The following is a 16,023-nucleotide window of genomic DNA, read 5'->3' on the forward strand; positions in this document are numbered from 1 at the left end:
GAGAAGCATGGAACGGCTGTGAATGCTGGCCTCGTTGAGGTATGCCCGATCGGAGGAGAAGAGGGCTCGGTCATGCGAATGAATGTATCTGCGGGAATGCAGCGCAGCCAATTGTAAGCCAAAGAAATCAGAGTGGCTGGGAGATAGTTCACTGTAGGGCGGAGGCGAGAAGATGCGTGGGCACATGGGGCGGCACATGGGCAGGTCTATCGGGCCGGGGGGGGGGGGGGGGTAAACATCAAGCAGGAGACCGTTCCAAGCCAAGCTTTTACAAGCACAGCGTTCTAAATTGAGTGATGCCAGGTGATGTCACTGAAAGCAACATGACTTAGTTTGGTTGAGTGCGACTGATGCATTGTAGGCATTGCCCTTCTCTCGTATGCAACTCAGATCAATCACATTATACAGAGACTAATTAATGTTTGCAATAACATTATTCTGACATCTTGATAGTATGAAAAGTCTTTAATGCCTATTGAATATGGCAGAGCCAATCAGAATGGCTGCGGCCACACTAATCTCTTCCATTCCCTCCCATGATTGGTCTGTATGACTCTCAAGGTTTCTTATGCCCAGGGCACATGACGCTGACTTGAGTCGTGGTAAACTTAGGGAAGGGATTGGGGAGGTTCAAGTTGAGGTTGTTGGTCGGTTTCCGCGGCACAGTAATCTGCTCATCGGCCATGAACTGTTTACATCCCCAAGTGAGGACTCCGTTCTTCACAACATCGCCACCACCGCATGCATTTTGAGCTGTAAGGGAAGAAAGTCAGTAATCTTTTTTCCACTCTCACATATTCCGTCAACAAGTCGACTTACGTCCAATGGGACCGTCTTGACCAGCCTTGCCATAGGCGACAATGCGTGTTGGAGGAGGGTCGTTGCGAGCAGCTTCAGTAACGGCGTCGTCCAAATAGTACTGAGGAAGCGTCAGTATGTTATTGATCGGGGTGATTGGATATCATGTCTAGACAGAGTAGGACTAACCTGATGGACAGCAGCAACTTCGGCGCAGCTGGCCTGGGTTCGGTGCTGCTTGTCAACGGTGGTGCCACGCCTTGCCGCGTCCTGCAAACTAGTCTGGCATCGCTCAAGCGCAACGACAACCTGAGGCTTAAGACGCGAGTCCGCATAGGTATACAAGAAGGGCCCACCCTTCAGGTTGGAAGACAGATAGACGTCCTTGCCGAGGGCCATGGCGGCCATCATGACGGGTTGTCTGTTGAAGCGGACTTTATCCGCATTGAACTTTGTCTGCATTTAGTTGAAGGCTGCGCGAGCGAGCCCGTAGAGCTGACCGTCGTTGAAGAGCGTTCCGGTGTCTTGCTCAAATGTGAGCTTGGCGGAGTAAACGAAACGTTGTGCATCGTCGCGCGCGGCCTTGTCGAGGGTGATTCCAAACGTCTGAGCAGCGACGTTGAGGATGAGGGTGAAGAGCAAAAAGAGTGATGAGAGGCTGGCTCCCCAGCTACCACCGGCGTTGAACCACATCGTGGATTACTTTGAGACTACTTCAGATTCTGGAGCAGGACTTCCAGTGATAGACTAGCAAAAGAGTGTAAGGGCGGAGGGCCGGATCAGGAATGAATGGACGCGAAACCGCGGAGGAGTTGAAGAGAGTGACAGTATGATGCGACGATGGTTATAGCATCGTGAGAGAGACACACGGTACTTTCAGAAACCGGGCTGAGTTGCCCATGACATAGTTAAGTTATTTGTCAGATGGACTTACGAACAACTGCTCCGAACTCTGTGACTGACTTGTAAACTAAACTGTCTCTTGGCAGTAATTTGACAGCTTGCTCAAAATCCCAGCAAGAGTTGGCCAGGGCCATTAGTTCGCCTGACGTTGATTAAAGGTCGAAGTCAAACCCATACCAATAATAGCCCCCAAAACCGGCGTCGGAGTGGAAATACTTGCCCGACGGAACCGATCTAGTACGTTAAGGGAGATAGAGTTTAAGGAACAGTAAGGCTAATTAGAGTCGGCGCCCGCGGTGGTTGTAGGCGACGCTGGGAGCGAAACCCACGTGTGGGCAGAGCGATTGACAAGAAGAGTAAAGCTTATTAGATATACGAGTATACATATCAGTGGGCAGGTAATAACGACGGTATGCCCGGGTATCTTGGTGGCCTTGGCTCTTGGGGCGGAGGAGTTTCGTCTCATGTTGTGACAGCCTTTGTCTTGGCGCGCGCGGTTGCCGGCAAGGCGGTAAAACCGTAAAACTCAAAGTCAATCTCAACCACCGCGGCGCTGTTGCGGGCAGCAAAGTAAAAGGAAATAACGAGCAGAAATATGATACGCCCGGGGCTGCCGAGGGCCTTTGCTTCATTTATGATGTCCGTATTCCGTATGTAGTCGGCGACTGTCCGTACGATACCTGACGACACTGACTCGCTCTTCGGCCCGAGCACCGGTACGCACCGCCACGACAAGACGCTTAGAGTTAATTAAGGGAATAGAGACTAAGGCACTTTGAGATGTTCCAGATTCATCATACATTGCAGCCCGCTTGGCGCGGAGACAAGTTGCGAATGGTTCATGTCGCAACAGCAGTTATAGTCATGCAACCACCACCGTGTCGTTGATGGGTTTGTTTGGGGTTTTGAGCAAACCATTCCACTCATTCAGCATCAACCTGTGCTTCTGATTTCAAAGTCACTCTTTTTTGTTCTTAGCCAAACATGAAGGCTTACACATTGAGCCTCGGGCTCCTTGCCGGGCTCGCACTTGCTCAGAGCGACTCAACGGCCGAGGAGGTCTTTGGAGCTATCGATCAGTGCAGCACGGCCAACTTTGACCAGTGCCTGAAAGATTCTACTGCACCTCATCGTTGCCTCAAGGTCCAGAAGTTTGCTGAGTGAGTACATCATATTATAACACGTCTTCTACAAGTCCTAACATTGTTCCAGGGAGATTGTTCAAGACACATGTGTTTTCAGCTGCCCTGATCAGTCACCTTGCCTCACAAAATGTGGCACCGATCGTGGTGGCGCATGGTGTGGTGAAGGGTAAGTTGAAGTCTCTTCATATGATCCAACAATGTCAATGATAACTAACCTGCCTATCTAACAGAGGTACCTGCTTCTGCGATCAGGGCTGGGATACCGCTCAGCCTGCTCCCGCAGACCCTTATGACCTCTCATGGGTGAAGAAGTGGGCTGCCATTGGCGATTCCTAGTGAGTTCCCATCAATCCAGATGGCCAGCGCTCACCATTCTAATTTGATTGTCTTTGATAGCTCCGCCGGCATTGGCTCCGGTTCGCCGTACCCCAACAGCTCAACCACCTGCGCTCGTTACGACCAGTCGTACCCAGCCTACATGCAATCTCACGAACTTATGCCCGAGTCTGCTCAATTCGAGTTTCTTGCCTGCTCCGGCGCCACCGCCCCCGAGATCCTTGCCAACCAGGTCTCCGCGTTGGGCACCGGCTACGACATCATCACCGTCAGCGCTGGCGGCAACGACGTCGGCCTCACCAGCATTCTCAACGCCTGCATCTTCCAGTGGAACCCATTTGCCAACTGCCCCGACGAGATGCAGGCCACGCTGAACCTCATCCGCGATACTCTGCCGGGTAACTTGGACAAGCTGTACGCTGGTCTCAAGAACAAGATCAACCCGGGCCGCAAGATTTACGTTACGGGCTACGCCAACTTCTTCGATAACACCACGACTGCCTGCGACGACGTCAGCTGGTCGTTCTGGTTCAATAGCGCCAATAAGCAGAAACTCACCACTGAGCGCAGAACGCTGATGAACGAGCTCACTACTGCCGTCAACAACGTCATCGAGGCCGCGGTCAAGAGAGCCGGTGCCTCGTTCGAGTTCGTCGACTACAATCAGTACTTCTCCGTGCTTCAGGGCCGTTTCTGCGAGGGTGCCACCAAGGAGCCCAACGGAAACCGTGATGGTCTTCTCTTCTTCGAGTGGTCTAGCAAGAACGACGATACCACCCTCGCGAGACGTGAGCCCGAGGTCGCATCTTTCAACAACGACCAGATGCTTCCTCGCGCGACCCCCACTATTGGCGACGTTGATTCGTCTCTGGAGATGCGCAGTAGCAAGCTGGGCCTCTTGTCTATCCTCTCCAAGCGCGCCGGACAAATCTGGAGCGCCTTCCCCCGCAGACACACCACCAAGTCTAACACAAAGACACCCGTCCTGGAAGTCCGCCAGGGCACGGCTGCCTCGCCGTCAATGGAGCAGTACATTGCCGACCAAATCACGGAAGCGCGCAAACGCAACTCAAGCCTCGTCATCTCCCTCGCCGACAACAGCGCCGCGGACCCAGCCTTCAGGGGCCGCAACAACATTGAGGTCTCTGACTTCATCGGCGACGAGATCAAAAGGGTGTTTCACCCGCGTCCCGGCGGCCACGCCGTGATTGCGAACCTCGTCATGTGGCGTCTGGCAGAGGATAACGCCGCGACGGTGGGCGACAAGGAGTTTGGTGCCACGGAGGCTGCTGGTTGCGCTGTTCCTGTGCCGAGCACGCCGTCTATGCCTGAGACGATTCCCGGCGTGCTGCCGAATTGTCAGGCTGCTGCGCTCAAGTGCTTGAACTGTTTGGGTGGTGCGAGCGGTCTTGGTGTGTTTGTTTGCAACTTCCAGCACCACTCTGATTGCAATGCTTGTGGCGGCGGTGATGGATGCCCGTGCTAGACGTGTGGCGGAGGTTGCGTGAATAATAACGATGGTCGTTGCGGGGGAGATATGACCAGCGAACTTGAGCCTTTCTTTCTTCTCGTTGGTCCAGAGATATTACTTAGTCTACAGCCAAAATACTTCATTAGTTCAAAGACTTGTCCCATCTTGTGATATTGCCGGTGGTGTTGGCTTCAGGCACACCGTTGTGAATGTCGATGCAGGAAGAAAAGGCAGACGCGTGAACCTCTTAGGGTAGCTGGGTATCAGAATCATATTCTCATAGTGACAGGTCTCTAATAGCTTGCATATCTATGGCTTCAACTCCACTGTAATTGTTACTCCAGCTTCCGATCCCCTGGCGATCAAGTTGGCCTTCAGCTCCTCTGCCCGTTGCTCCTCGCCAACCATTGAAATCTCCAACCTCAGTTCCTTCAAGTGCCGGGGCCGGCTCTCTAGGTACTCGACAATCTTGGCCTCAAGTGACTGCCACATGGGAACCACCGGGTCATCCTCCTCCCAATCGAGGTCGTCCCATCGATAGTGCCACCAGAAGAACATTTCGTTAGTGATGGTCAAAGCCTGGAGGCCCTCGGGGAGCACATCCGCCAGCTTCGACGAGCCTTTTGTTTCCCAGCCGAGGAGTACCGGCAGAGAGATGGAGAGACGAGTTAGTCGCGTGAAGTCCTTGAGTGACCCGAATGAGCCGCAGATTCCCCAGGGCCCGACCTCGCCGCAATCGATGGCCGTGGACGTCCAGAGCGTCAGCGCAAAAGAGAGCTCTTCGAGTGATGCCTTCAATGGGTCGAGCGAACTCCTCAGCACCCCTAAGTCTACCCAGTCGGACGCGTACTCAGCGTCGATAACGTATCCGCAGCGGAATGTCTTGAGATTCGGGGAAGCTCGCAAGAGCTGGCCAACATCCTCCTCGGAGAGCTGGCATCTGCTTAGAACCAGCTCTTCTAGTGTAGCTGCTGATGGCTTCGGATGAGGAGTTGGCCAGATGATTGATTTCCCTCCATCTTCCACTCGATGAAGCTCAAGAGTTCGAATTTGCGGAAGGTAAAAGAAGGGGAGAATATTCTCAGCGTATACGTAGAAGTTGAACTCGTTTGCCGAATCTCCGTCAGGGGTTGGGACTAGAACCTTGACTGATTCCACATTGCTGAAAGAAGAGCCAGCAACAGAGTTCGAAGCGACCAATTGGCTGAAAAGAGTCAGGAACTCATCCCCGAGTGGGCGAGATTGTGTCCATTCGTCGTGATCGTTCCGATCGTACGTCTGCACTTCAAGCGTCTTGAGGGCTGGGGGCCGCGATAACAGAATGGCGGTGGTTTGTGCAAGCGAAAGCTCTGATTCTTGTAAGAGTGCCTCAGTTCGTTCAGCCGGCAGGCGGGACTCAGTGATCCACGATTGGATGGTAGCCTTATCGCTTGAAGTGAGACGTTTCGCAAGTAACGCGGCATGAGGGTCTCTCGCAGCTCTCACACCGCGCAGTGTGACTTCTCTGATAGCAGCAAGATGTGATGCGTTGCCTAACAGTCGTCGCATGTCCTCGATGGCTGCCGTGAGATCTGACTGATCCCAGTCCCACAAAATAGCGGTTGGTGGTGCTTCGTTGGCCATGATGGGATTGCCTTGCTGATCCAGTGAGATCGAATAAACCGTTCGTGGGATGATCAATCGGTCCAGCGGAGAGATTGGGAGATTGTCCTTATTCAACGTGGAAACCACGGTGAAAGTGGTTCTCAACGACGTGTTCGTCCCGCCCGAGTGGTACCTGCGTTGCTTCGTCTGATTATATTTAGCGGCTCATTCCCTAGAGTTTTGGTCCGCGAAACCTTAAACAGCCCTGTCGATTAACGTCTTACACGCCAACTTGGCGTGCCAAGGGTCAGTCATGTCATGTCAGTCATGCTGTCAATGCCATGCCAAGCCGCGTCCGTGGGGTCTCCGTACTATGGATACACGAATTCTACCTAGTGGTTCTTGCACAATAATAATTACTTCCGAGGTCCTCAAAAGGAGAGAAAAGAATTAAGCATCATCCTCATCCATGATCAGTCATCGAATCATCACGTGAGCTCAGCCAATGCACGAGCCACTTGCTGTACGGTGGCTGATTTTTCTCGATATGTGGCTGATGAAAATGTGGCTGTTCGTCTCCAAGTAGGGATTCGTCACCCGAAACGAATACGAAAGCATCGCAACTTCGTCTCATTCATCATTAGAACCCGAGCATTGCGAGCACCTCGTAAACTCGGAAACCCGTGTCACTATCCGCATTATTCGCAGCGCGATGGGTTCTCAACAACGGCAATGCCGAAACGGTGGAATTCCAATGCCAGCTTTGCTTGTAAAGAACGAGAAAGAGCGAACACGCGTACAATGCGAGCCACTAACATGCTGCGGTCCGGCATCAGCCTCAAACGGCGTTCCGGCGATGTAGAGAAAACTCCGCTCCAGCGCCGCTTACGCAAACCTAAGTCCATCGTCAAATCTACTGTTTTCGGCGCGAATCTTCAATGATGTCGTATAAATTCATCGACGCCCTTTCGCATCATACTCTGATTGTCCATTGCTGCAACTGCCACTTTGCCAATTACGGAAAACATGTCTATTGTGGACTCGAAAAGAATTTTGGCGACTGCCGAGACGGAGGACGCCGAATCTCTCTGCAACGTCCCTCCTCCATACGAGCTGCACTCCGCCGGTGCGCTGTTATCTAGCGAGGCTGCAATACAGTGTCAGAATAGCATGCCCCTTTGCATACTCCGTACTTGAGACTGACCTTTAAGCAGCTGACGGCCATGTGAACATCAACTTCCAGTCGCAGAACCCAGGGGAACTGTGGGAGCAGCTTCCCCCTTTCCCGGCAGCCGAGGATACTGCGTTGCCGAACATCAACCTCAAGCCCGTACCCTTCCTTAACGTCGTGATACAGGTTGTAGGTAGCCGGGGTGAGTTCCTCACGGAAAATGACCGTGAAGCTTGACTTGTGGATGTTGCCTACTAATGTCAGTATAACCAGGTGACGTTCAGCCATTCATAGCACTTGGCACAGCTCTCCGTCGTTACGGCCATCGGGTTCGCCTAGCCACGCATGACACCTTTTCCAAATTCGTGACCGACTCTGGCTTAGAGTTCTTCCCGATTGGCGGAGATCCCGCCGACTTGATGTCGGTAAGTCTTGTGTTTTCCCCTTGAATCTTCCATGTCCTGCGCTTGCCACTAACGAATACCAAGTACATGGTCCGAAATCCTGGTCTGATTCCTTCCATGGAGTCTCTTAAGGGCGGCGATGTGGGGAAGAAACGACGAATGATACGTGAAATGCTCCACGGATGCTGGCGTTCCTGCATTGATCCTGATCCCATCAGCAACCGACCGTTCGTAGCCGACGCCATCATCGCGAACCCCCCAAGCTTCGCCCATGTGCATTGTGCGCAAGCCCTCGGCATTCCAGCCCACATCATGTTCACCATGCCCTGGACAGCGACTCGTGCTTTCCCTCACCCACTAGCAAACATCCAACGCAGCAAGGACCTGGAGCTACAGGTCACCAATTGGCTGTCGTATGGAGTCGTCGAATTGATGACCTGGCAGGGTCTGGGCGATGTTATCAACAACTGGCGAAGGAAGGATCTCCAGCTCGCGCCGATTCCTGCCAGCATGGGTCCAGGCGTGACAACGTTTCTCAAGATCCCGCACACATACTGCTGGTCACCGGCCGTGGTTCCCAAGCCTGCAGACTGGGGTCCAGAAATTGACGTTTGCGGCTTCTTCATGCGCGACGAGCCGTCCTATAAGCCACCTGCCGACTTGAACGCCTTTCTTTCAGCCGGTCCGCCTCCATTGTATGTTGGGTTCGGTAGTATCGTTATCGACGACCCAGGGCGTTTGACAGACGTCATCCTCGAGGCCGCAGGTATTTGCGGCATCCGTGTCATCATCTCGCGAGGATGGAGCAAGCTCGGCGAGGGAAAGTCAAACACAGATAGCGTGTTCTATCTCGGAGATTGCCCACACGAGTGGCTGTTCAAACGAGTGTCAGCCGTGGTGCATCATGGAGGAGCTGGAACGACAGCTTGTGGCCTGATCAACGCGAGACCGACTATCATCGTGCCGTTCTTCGGCGACCAGCCGTTTTGGGGCCGGGTCATTGCAAAGTCAGGAGCAGGACCCTTACCGATTCCTCAAAAGGAGCTCCACACGCAGAAGCTCGTGGAGGCTATTCAGTATTGTCTTTCGCCCGAAGCAAATCGTGCGGTCCAAGAAGTAGCCAGCGTCATGCGTCGAGAACGCGGCGTCGATACCGCCACAGCATCGTTCCATCGTAACATTCCTGCCAGCGATCTCGGCTGCGATCTACTTTCTGGTCAGCGCGCCGCCTGGCTGTTTGAGAAGCAGTCCAAAACGGGCGCCAAGCGGATGAGACTGTCGAATCAAGCAGCATCGTCTCTGATTGTTGCGAAGAAGATGAAGATGTCTGACTTGAAGCCTCTGCGAACGAAGGAATACGACACCGATGTGAAACGATGGGATCCCATCACCGGTGGTGCCTCTTCACTCCTAGGCACCGTCACTGACTTCACCGTCGCTCTGGGCGGCACCTTCATCGATCCATGGAAGGAATACAAGCGTTCTCGGGCGTCTGGTCATGAGGCCGGCTCGGCGAGTGGTGCAGCCGCAATGGCTGTGGGTAAGGGATTTACCTCCATGTCTGGAGCGATCGTCAAGGGCGGCCTTGTGAGCATGCCCCTCGCCATCATAGAAGGCCTTCACAACGCTCCCAATCTGTACGGCGACAAGGTACGAGACAATGGCAAGGTAGAAGACTGGAAGAGCGGAGGAGTTGTAGCCGCAAAGGTAAAGCTGGTTATCGGATGAGATCATCCGAGCCTACAGCTGACGTGAACTTAGACCTTTGGAACCGGATTCTATGACGGACTGACGGGTGTCTTCACCGATCCCTACAAAGGCGCGAAGGAAGGAGGTGCTCTTGGTCTAGCAAAGGGAGTTGCCACGGGGTCCTTCGGCCTTATTCTCAAGCCAGGAGCTGGTAAGTCGCGAAACTTTGACTGATATCACCTAAAGCAGATCATGTTTGGCAAGAGTTTTCGGTCTAAGCTAACCCGGTGGCCTGCCTAGCAATGTTCGGACTCGTCGCATACCCTGCTCAAGGAATCCACAAATCCCTCAAGGCAAGAACCGGCCGCAGCCATGAAGTGTTGAAGGCGAAAACCGCGCTCCTGGACCACGACCAACGACAGAACAACGGGAACCCCCGCGACGGACGTAAGGTCCTGCGGGTGTTCGACGCCTACTTTACGCAATAGAGTTACATCCGCCAACGCTATTCGCGCATGCCACAACGTAGCCACTTAGATACTAGTATTACCAAGCGGCTGGAAATGCCAATGGACTGTCTCGGGGTCTCCGCGGTCCACGAGAGTGGTGTCTTAATCACATCGCGTGGCTGGTCTTGTGTAGAGGGAAGGGAAAGGAACATGTAGGGTTACACTTGTCAATTGTTAGACAAAGTTGTCAAGCATGCAGCCCACAAGCTGAATAAAAGCCCAACAATGGCAAACAATAAGGGCAGACGACCGAGGCGGGGCGGGAAACAAGAGAACGAAAACAAAACAAAAAGCGGGTCTGTGCCGGACCCCGGTTCCGACACCTTGATGTCCTCCGAGTCGAGCGGGGGTCCGAGAACCCGGATGGCCACCGGGCGACTCAGCTTCCAGCTGTAAAAGTCCGCCCCAACGTCACCGAATTCACGAGCCAACACGACTTAGCACTTCTTGGCCGTGGAGTCGAGTCTCTACGACCGAGACTTGCCATTCGCCGTGTGGTCCATTGGCCAATCGACCTCGAGAACATCAAGGTGACCGTGAGCTTGGCACAGAGCTGCCCACGCCTTGGCGACACCCGACTAATACCTCACGCATGGCCAAGAGTGTTCTAAGAAGGCAATCGTGACCGAAGACATGGGCTCCACTGGCGTAATATCGGATCCTTTGCATCAAAGGAGCTTGTTGACGAGCATACGACGAGAGGGGAACCGGGAAAGATGGAGGGATTACCCAACTGCAACGAGCGGCAGAGATGGCTGGCGACGAACGCAGATTTCGGAGGAAGGGGGACCAGACGGGGTGGCGCATGCCCAACGGACTTTGCAACCTGGCTAGGATGGAAGGATTTGCCTACTTGTGGACATGAGTAACGAATCTACCCATAAAGCAAGCATAGCATGGCTAGCTGGTCTTGGCTCGACATCTCGAAGAGCCTCTCGAGCACCATTGGAAACCCGAGGCGACGGGACCGACAGAGAAAATTCTCATCCACATGGCGAGCTTGCAGATATAAAAGACCATCACATACCTCGCATTCTTCAATGTCAAGCTCCTATCTTCAAGCTGTTTCCTAAGCTCCAAGTCCAAAGCTCAAGCTCGTATTCAAGAAAGCTTTCAGCAGTCCGTCCACCAGAGCATCTTCAAGCTTTTCAGCCTCAAAATACACCAGTCAAGATGAAGTACAGCCTCGCCTCCGCAGCCCTGCTGCTCTCCGCCCTCACGGACGCGACCCCCCTCGCCCGCCGCCAGGCGTCCTCCTCCACCTCCGAGACCGTCTCCGTCCCCGCGGCCCCGGCCTCAACCCCGCAAGCCCCCTACGACTGGTCCGCCGGCTGGCAAAAGACCTTCCCCATCCACCAGTCCTGCAACTCGACCCTCCGCGCCCAGCTCGAGGTCGGCCTCGCCGAGGCCCAGCAGCTCGCCGCCCACGCCCGCGACCACATCCTCCGCTTCGGCAACAGCTCCGAGCACGTCCGCAAGTACTTTGGCAACTCGTCCACCGCCACCCCCGTCGGCTGGTACGACCGCGTCGTCAACGCAGACAAGAACGGCATGACCTTCCGCTGCGACGACCCGGACCGCAACTGCGCCACCCAGTCCGGCTGGGCAGGCCACTGGCGCGGCGCCAACGCCTCCCAGGAGACCGTCATCTGCCCTCTCTCCTTTGAAATCCGCCGCCCCCTGACTTCCGTCTGCGGCCTGGGCTACAACGTCGCCAACTCCAAACTCAACACCTTCTGGGCCACCGACCTCCTCCACCGCGTCTTCCACGTTCCTCTCATCTCCGAGGGCGCCGTCGAGCACTACGCCGAAGACTACGCCGAGGCCCTCGAGCTCGCAAAGAACAACGCCACCTACTCCGTCTTTGACAGCGACGCGCTGCAGTACTTCGCCATTGACGTCTGGGCCTACGACATCGCTGCTCCTGGCGTCGGATGCCCCGGCGAGCTTGAGGAGGAGGACCACGATCACGATGCCACGCCTACCACTACCGCTGCTGCTGGCGCCGCTACCACCACTGCCGCTGCGACCTCCAGCGCTCCTCAGGAGTGCCACACTCACGCTGACGGCGTTCAGCACTGCACCTAGATCATGCTCATCATGGAGATGACGACACGATAGTGTTGAAGAAGAAACAACATCAAAACGAAGTGAAGGACAGTAGTGGGTGCAGCGAGCAAGTAATGAAACATTGACATGCCGGAAACGATACCACTGGGATCATGAATTAGACGAATGAGGAAACATTCCAAACAACAAATTTCAAGAGGGGATTTCTTAATGAACATAGATTAGATCAAACACCCTCATTATTTAAAAATCAATAATAATAATGACAATTGCCTGTCAGAACAATACGCTTCCCCTTTGCAGTTCTCCTTTTGTGTGCAAATGCTCAAGAGCCAATCATTACCTCTTCTGTTCCCAACGCGGTCGAAAGTGTCATTATTCAACCTTGCTGCCTTGGACCGATCCAATTACCAACGGCCGACTGGGCCTGTTGATAAGCGCACACACTAGTTGTCTGTTGTTGTATCATGATCATAGTCCAATCATTAACCCTTGAATGGTGCTCCCAACGAAACTACGCTATGCAAACACTCAGTCTATAATCAAGCCCTCCAAGACGTTCATTGCCTTGCTCCCCTCGCTCTCGAACCTGCTAACCATAGCCTCGCACTCTTGTCGCAGCTTCGACTCAGCCTGATTGGCGTTGTGATGAATCCACTCCTCCACTGTCATGCGCATCTCAGGGCTTGTCAGCTCGCTGCCTTTATGAAGGAGCCTGTCGACTGGGTTCCTCTTGTCCGACTTTTCAGGGGATCCGAAGACGAGGTCAATATCAACGGGGTTCCAGGGCGTGGTGCTTTGGAGACTTGCCAAAGCCTTGCGCTTGGTTGGCGAGTTAGGTCTTGCTGGGGTTGATGAAATAGGCGCATGTGTCACCCGCTTTTGAGTTGTGGAAGGTCTTGAAGACGGAGGCTGGTTCTCGGCATCTGAAGACTGCGGAGATGGCGAGGGCGAAACAGCCGCTTGGCGAGCTGACTGGGCAGGAGAGATACGTGGAGTACCTGATTGATGTTGCACACTACGGCGAGCAGATGAGGTGAGAACAGGCGATGATAGCGGTGGCGGGGAGCTCGTCTTCAGTGCGCTCCTTGGTGTGGGCTCAGGTGCCTCAGACTCAGGCTCAGGCCCAAGCTCGTCTACTTGCTCCAACTCGGACTCTTCTTCCTCTTCCGGCTCGTCTGCAAGCTCATCGGGGAGCTCTTGCTCTGGTTCCTCCAGCTCCTCGTGTTCCTCTTCAGGCTCGTCTTGAGGCTCCACTGGTGCGGGCGTTTGCCGTGCCGAAGCAAAAGACTGACGCGCTGACGTGTCCTCGGCTTCAGTCTCGATGTCAGCTTCAGGCTCAGCCTGGGCTTCAGGTTCCGGCTCGACTTCAGCAGTAGCGGCTGCAGCCTCCGGCCCGATAGCTTCTATCTCTTCAACCTTGCCAGCGCTTTCCATAGATGCACGCGCCGCCAATGACGCCTTTGAAGGGCGTCCCCGTTTCCTCCCAGTGCTTGCGCGAGCAGGCTTTGTCGTGATCACCGTGGCAGTGCTGATCTCATCCTCTTCAATATCAGCAGGCTGTTCGAGGCGGCTGGGCTCTGCTGGAAACACTAGCTCGTCTTCTTCGACGACCACTTTCGCGGCCTTGGCCTTCTGAGCCTTGGTCTGCTTAGACACCTTGCGGGGAGCTGCAGCCTTGCGCCCCTTTTTGGGAACTTCCAGAATCTCAGGCTCATCGATAGTCATTTCGGCCTCCAGTTGCTTCAATTCGTCGTCAACATCCTTTTCGTCTGCCACGTACGGTTCCGCGTCGAACATCTCGTGGTTGTCTGACGGCTCAGGGCTGACACCAGACTCCTTGTCCGATTGGTTCTTCTTTGACTTTGCCTTGGGGGCAGGAGCTTTCTTTCGTTCCGAATCGGAATCTTGCATGATATCTTCATCGTCCGTCAGCGGACGCTCCAGGTCAGCCTCAAGCTGCCTGGTAATCTCATCGTCATCCTCGGGGAATGCGCCAGGTGCAGTTCGCAGGGACGCCATTGATGCGTTTGACCTTTGTGAGGTCCCCGAGGCTTTCCGTGTTCCCTTCGTTCCAGACGCACGTGCAGTCTTGCGGCCTTTTGGTGCCTTCGTCGGCGGCGGCGCATCCGCAATGCTGATGTCCTGTTGTGATTGATCGATGGTCGAGCTGTCAGCGGCAGCTTTGGGCCGACCGCGTCCTCCACGCTTCTTTGGTGCAGGTGCCTCAGAGACTGTGAGCGCCGAATCATCCACGTCGTCGCTCGTGCGCTTGCGCCCTCGGGTAGGTTTCGATGGGGGTAGCCCAATGTCTTCTTCCGGCATGGCCTCATCCTCGACAACTTCTACAGGCTCATCCTTCTTTGCCTTGGTCTTTCTGCCTTTTGTCGTGGTGGCCTTCTTGGCACGGGTGCCTTTCTTGCCGCCCATTGTGGAGGTCGTTGTCAAGACACTGTCATCGAACTCCGCAGGGACGTCTGTTATGGATGTGATATCGGAAATCGATGTCGCGACTGACTGTACGGATAGTCTCGACGTGTTCTTTGAGCCTCGGGCGGCCTTGCCCTTCGGCTTTCTCGTGGAAGCGTATTGATTTACTAAAGCGAAGTACGGGCAGTTGGGGGATCGGTTGAAGTGTTCGTCCCTGTAATTGGGTCAGATAATGCTTGCGAACGCAACACTCAGGGGACGTACATGGGCTTGTCGTTTTGTTCCCAACCGTCCAGAGCAAGCTCGCAGTAGGTGCAGGTTGCCATATCATTGTACTCGAGGGAAGGCGTGTATTTCCATCCTGCTTCGGCAAGCTAAGAACTAGTTAGTAGAGGAAGGTAAGGTCGAAGTTCCATGACTGACCTGTTTGATCTTGTTCTTCCAGCCCCTTTTTCCCTCGTGTGGCCAACGTCCATCAAAAGTCGCCTTTCTGGCCGCGATCATTCGAGTACTAGAAGGGTCCTCTGACGACAGACCGTTGAGGTTCGCTTCGATACCCGCGACAATGGCCCATCCGCATTCGGGAGAGTGCTTCAAGTGCTCTTCGAGGGGCTTATCACCCTCTTCCCAGCCATCCAGAGATTTGTTGCACAGGAAGCATGCGACGTTATCGGGGTTTTCGGGAAACGGCCGCCAAACGAAACCGGCTTTCGCGAGCTGCGGCAAGTTAGCACACGCGTCATCTTCTGCTAAGCTCTTCCGACTGCAGGCTTACATCTTCTGGCAGCAAGTATTTCATGTGCGGCCATGTGAGGTTTTTGCCGCCTTTGGTCGCGCCTGATTGACGGCGCTTTGGTGCAGGGTAGACTTGATGAAAGGAGCCCAAGCGGCCATCCTGTGTGAAGTATTCATTCGGGACTAAACCCTCAAAGGCCAAGTTCTCTGTCATTCTGGGCTATCTCTGGGCGTTGTAGCACCAGTGAAGCTCGGGATTCGTGCAAAGTAAAGCTGGTCGCGATCCGGATCGCGAACAGCTGCGCGAGAGAGATATGTACAGAACGGACGCGTCGATCGCAGGGAGGAAATATTATTCGCGGCTAGAATGCATCGGGTCACAAGAGGTTGAGCTGTGGTCGCGTCGGTCTTCGAAGAGTAGGAATGGTCGAAAGAAAATATCGAGGGGAGCAATGTTTTTCAATCGTCGGTTGCGGGAGTGTAGCAACAGGATTAGCGTTGAGCAAATCAAAAGATTGGAGTGTGGTGCGGCAGACACCAAACCGTATTGGCCATCCCGATCGCGTTTGTTTACATTCAACCTCTGTTTCCGTTGCTAGCTGGTGGGTCCGGCGGGGTGTGGCTCAATCTTGCCCTGTCAGTTTTGTGACATGCCCCTCAGCCACACTGTGTTAGTCATCAACTCCCACATCACTGTTGCGCTTTAGACGTTGCACTAGAAAGCTTACTAGTAGTTAAGTACGATTTGTATTGGATGTGTCGTTCGGATCTGGAAATT

The 16,023-nt window shown here is 54.2% G+C and overlaps 6 protein-coding genes across 6 annotated transcripts; 3 read left to right on the top strand and 3 right to left on the bottom strand.

Moving 5' to 3' along the window:
- Nucleotides 1–556: 556 nt before the first annotated feature.
- On the bottom strand, nucleotides 557–1,491 carry CTAM01_11257 (uncharacterized protein; the record flags this gene model as incomplete). The annotated part of the gene is made up of 4 exons (XM_060527268.1): nucleotides 557–753; nucleotides 820–919; nucleotides 988–1,232; nucleotides 1,299–1,491. The coding sequence occupies 4 exons, from the start codon at nucleotides 1,489–1,491 to the stop codon at nucleotides 557–559; spliced, it is 735 nt and encodes a 244-aa protein (XP_060378122.1).
- Nucleotides 1,492–2,685: 1,194 nt separating this feature from the next.
- On the top strand, nucleotides 2,686–4,668 carry CTAM01_11258 (uncharacterized protein; the record flags this gene model as incomplete). The annotated part of the gene is made up of 4 exons (XM_060527269.1): nucleotides 2,686–2,861; nucleotides 2,914–3,012; nucleotides 3,077–3,181; nucleotides 3,243–4,668. 4 exons carry the CDS (start codon nucleotides 2,686–2,688, stop codon nucleotides 4,666–4,668), a joined length of 1,806 nt encoding a protein of 601 aa, XP_060378123.1.
- Nucleotides 4,669–4,962: 294 nt separating this feature from the next.
- On the bottom strand, nucleotides 4,963–6,276 carry CTAM01_11259 (uncharacterized protein; the record flags this gene model as incomplete). The annotated part of the gene is made up of 1 exon (XM_060527270.1): nucleotides 4,963–6,276. One exon carries the CDS (start codon nucleotides 6,274–6,276, stop codon nucleotides 4,963–4,965), a length of 1,314 nt encoding a protein of 437 aa, XP_060378124.1.
- Nucleotides 6,277–7,263: 987 nt separating this feature from the next.
- CTAM01_11260 (uncharacterized protein) lies at nucleotides 7,264–9,989 on the top strand (the record flags this gene model as incomplete). The annotated part of the gene is made up of 6 exons (XM_060527271.1): nucleotides 7,264–7,396; nucleotides 7,452–7,610; nucleotides 7,682–7,833; nucleotides 7,897–9,519; nucleotides 9,574–9,712; nucleotides 9,802–9,989. 6 exons carry the CDS (start codon nucleotides 7,264–7,266, stop codon nucleotides 9,987–9,989), a joined length of 2,394 nt encoding a protein of 797 aa, XP_060378125.1.
- Nucleotides 9,990–11,183: 1,194 nt separating this feature from the next.
- On the top strand, nucleotides 11,184–12,098 carry CTAM01_11261 (uncharacterized protein; the record flags this gene model as incomplete). The annotated part of the gene is made up of 1 exon (XM_060527272.1): nucleotides 11,184–12,098. The coding sequence occupies one exon, from the start codon at nucleotides 11,184–11,186 to the stop codon at nucleotides 12,096–12,098; it is 915 nt and encodes a 304-aa protein (XP_060378126.1).
- Nucleotides 12,099–12,611: 513 nt separating this feature from the next.
- On the bottom strand, nucleotides 12,612–15,459 carry CTAM01_11262 (AT hook domain-containing protein; the record flags this gene model as incomplete). The annotated part of the gene is made up of 4 exons (XM_060527273.1): nucleotides 12,612–14,724; nucleotides 14,775–14,884; nucleotides 14,934–15,227; nucleotides 15,286–15,459. 4 exons carry the CDS (start codon nucleotides 15,457–15,459, stop codon nucleotides 12,612–12,614), a joined length of 2,691 nt encoding a protein of 896 aa, XP_060378127.1.
- Between the last annotated feature and the right edge of the window lie 564 nt (nucleotides 15,460–16,023).

The sequence above is a fragment of the Colletotrichum tamarilloi genome, assembly GCF_030869305.1.
Source record: "Colletotrichum tamarilloi strain Tom-12 chromosome Unknown Scaffold_59.1, whole genome shotgun sequence".
NCBI classification, from domain to species: domain Eukaryota; kingdom Fungi; phylum Ascomycota; class Sordariomycetes; order Glomerellales; family Glomerellaceae; genus Colletotrichum; species Colletotrichum tamarilloi.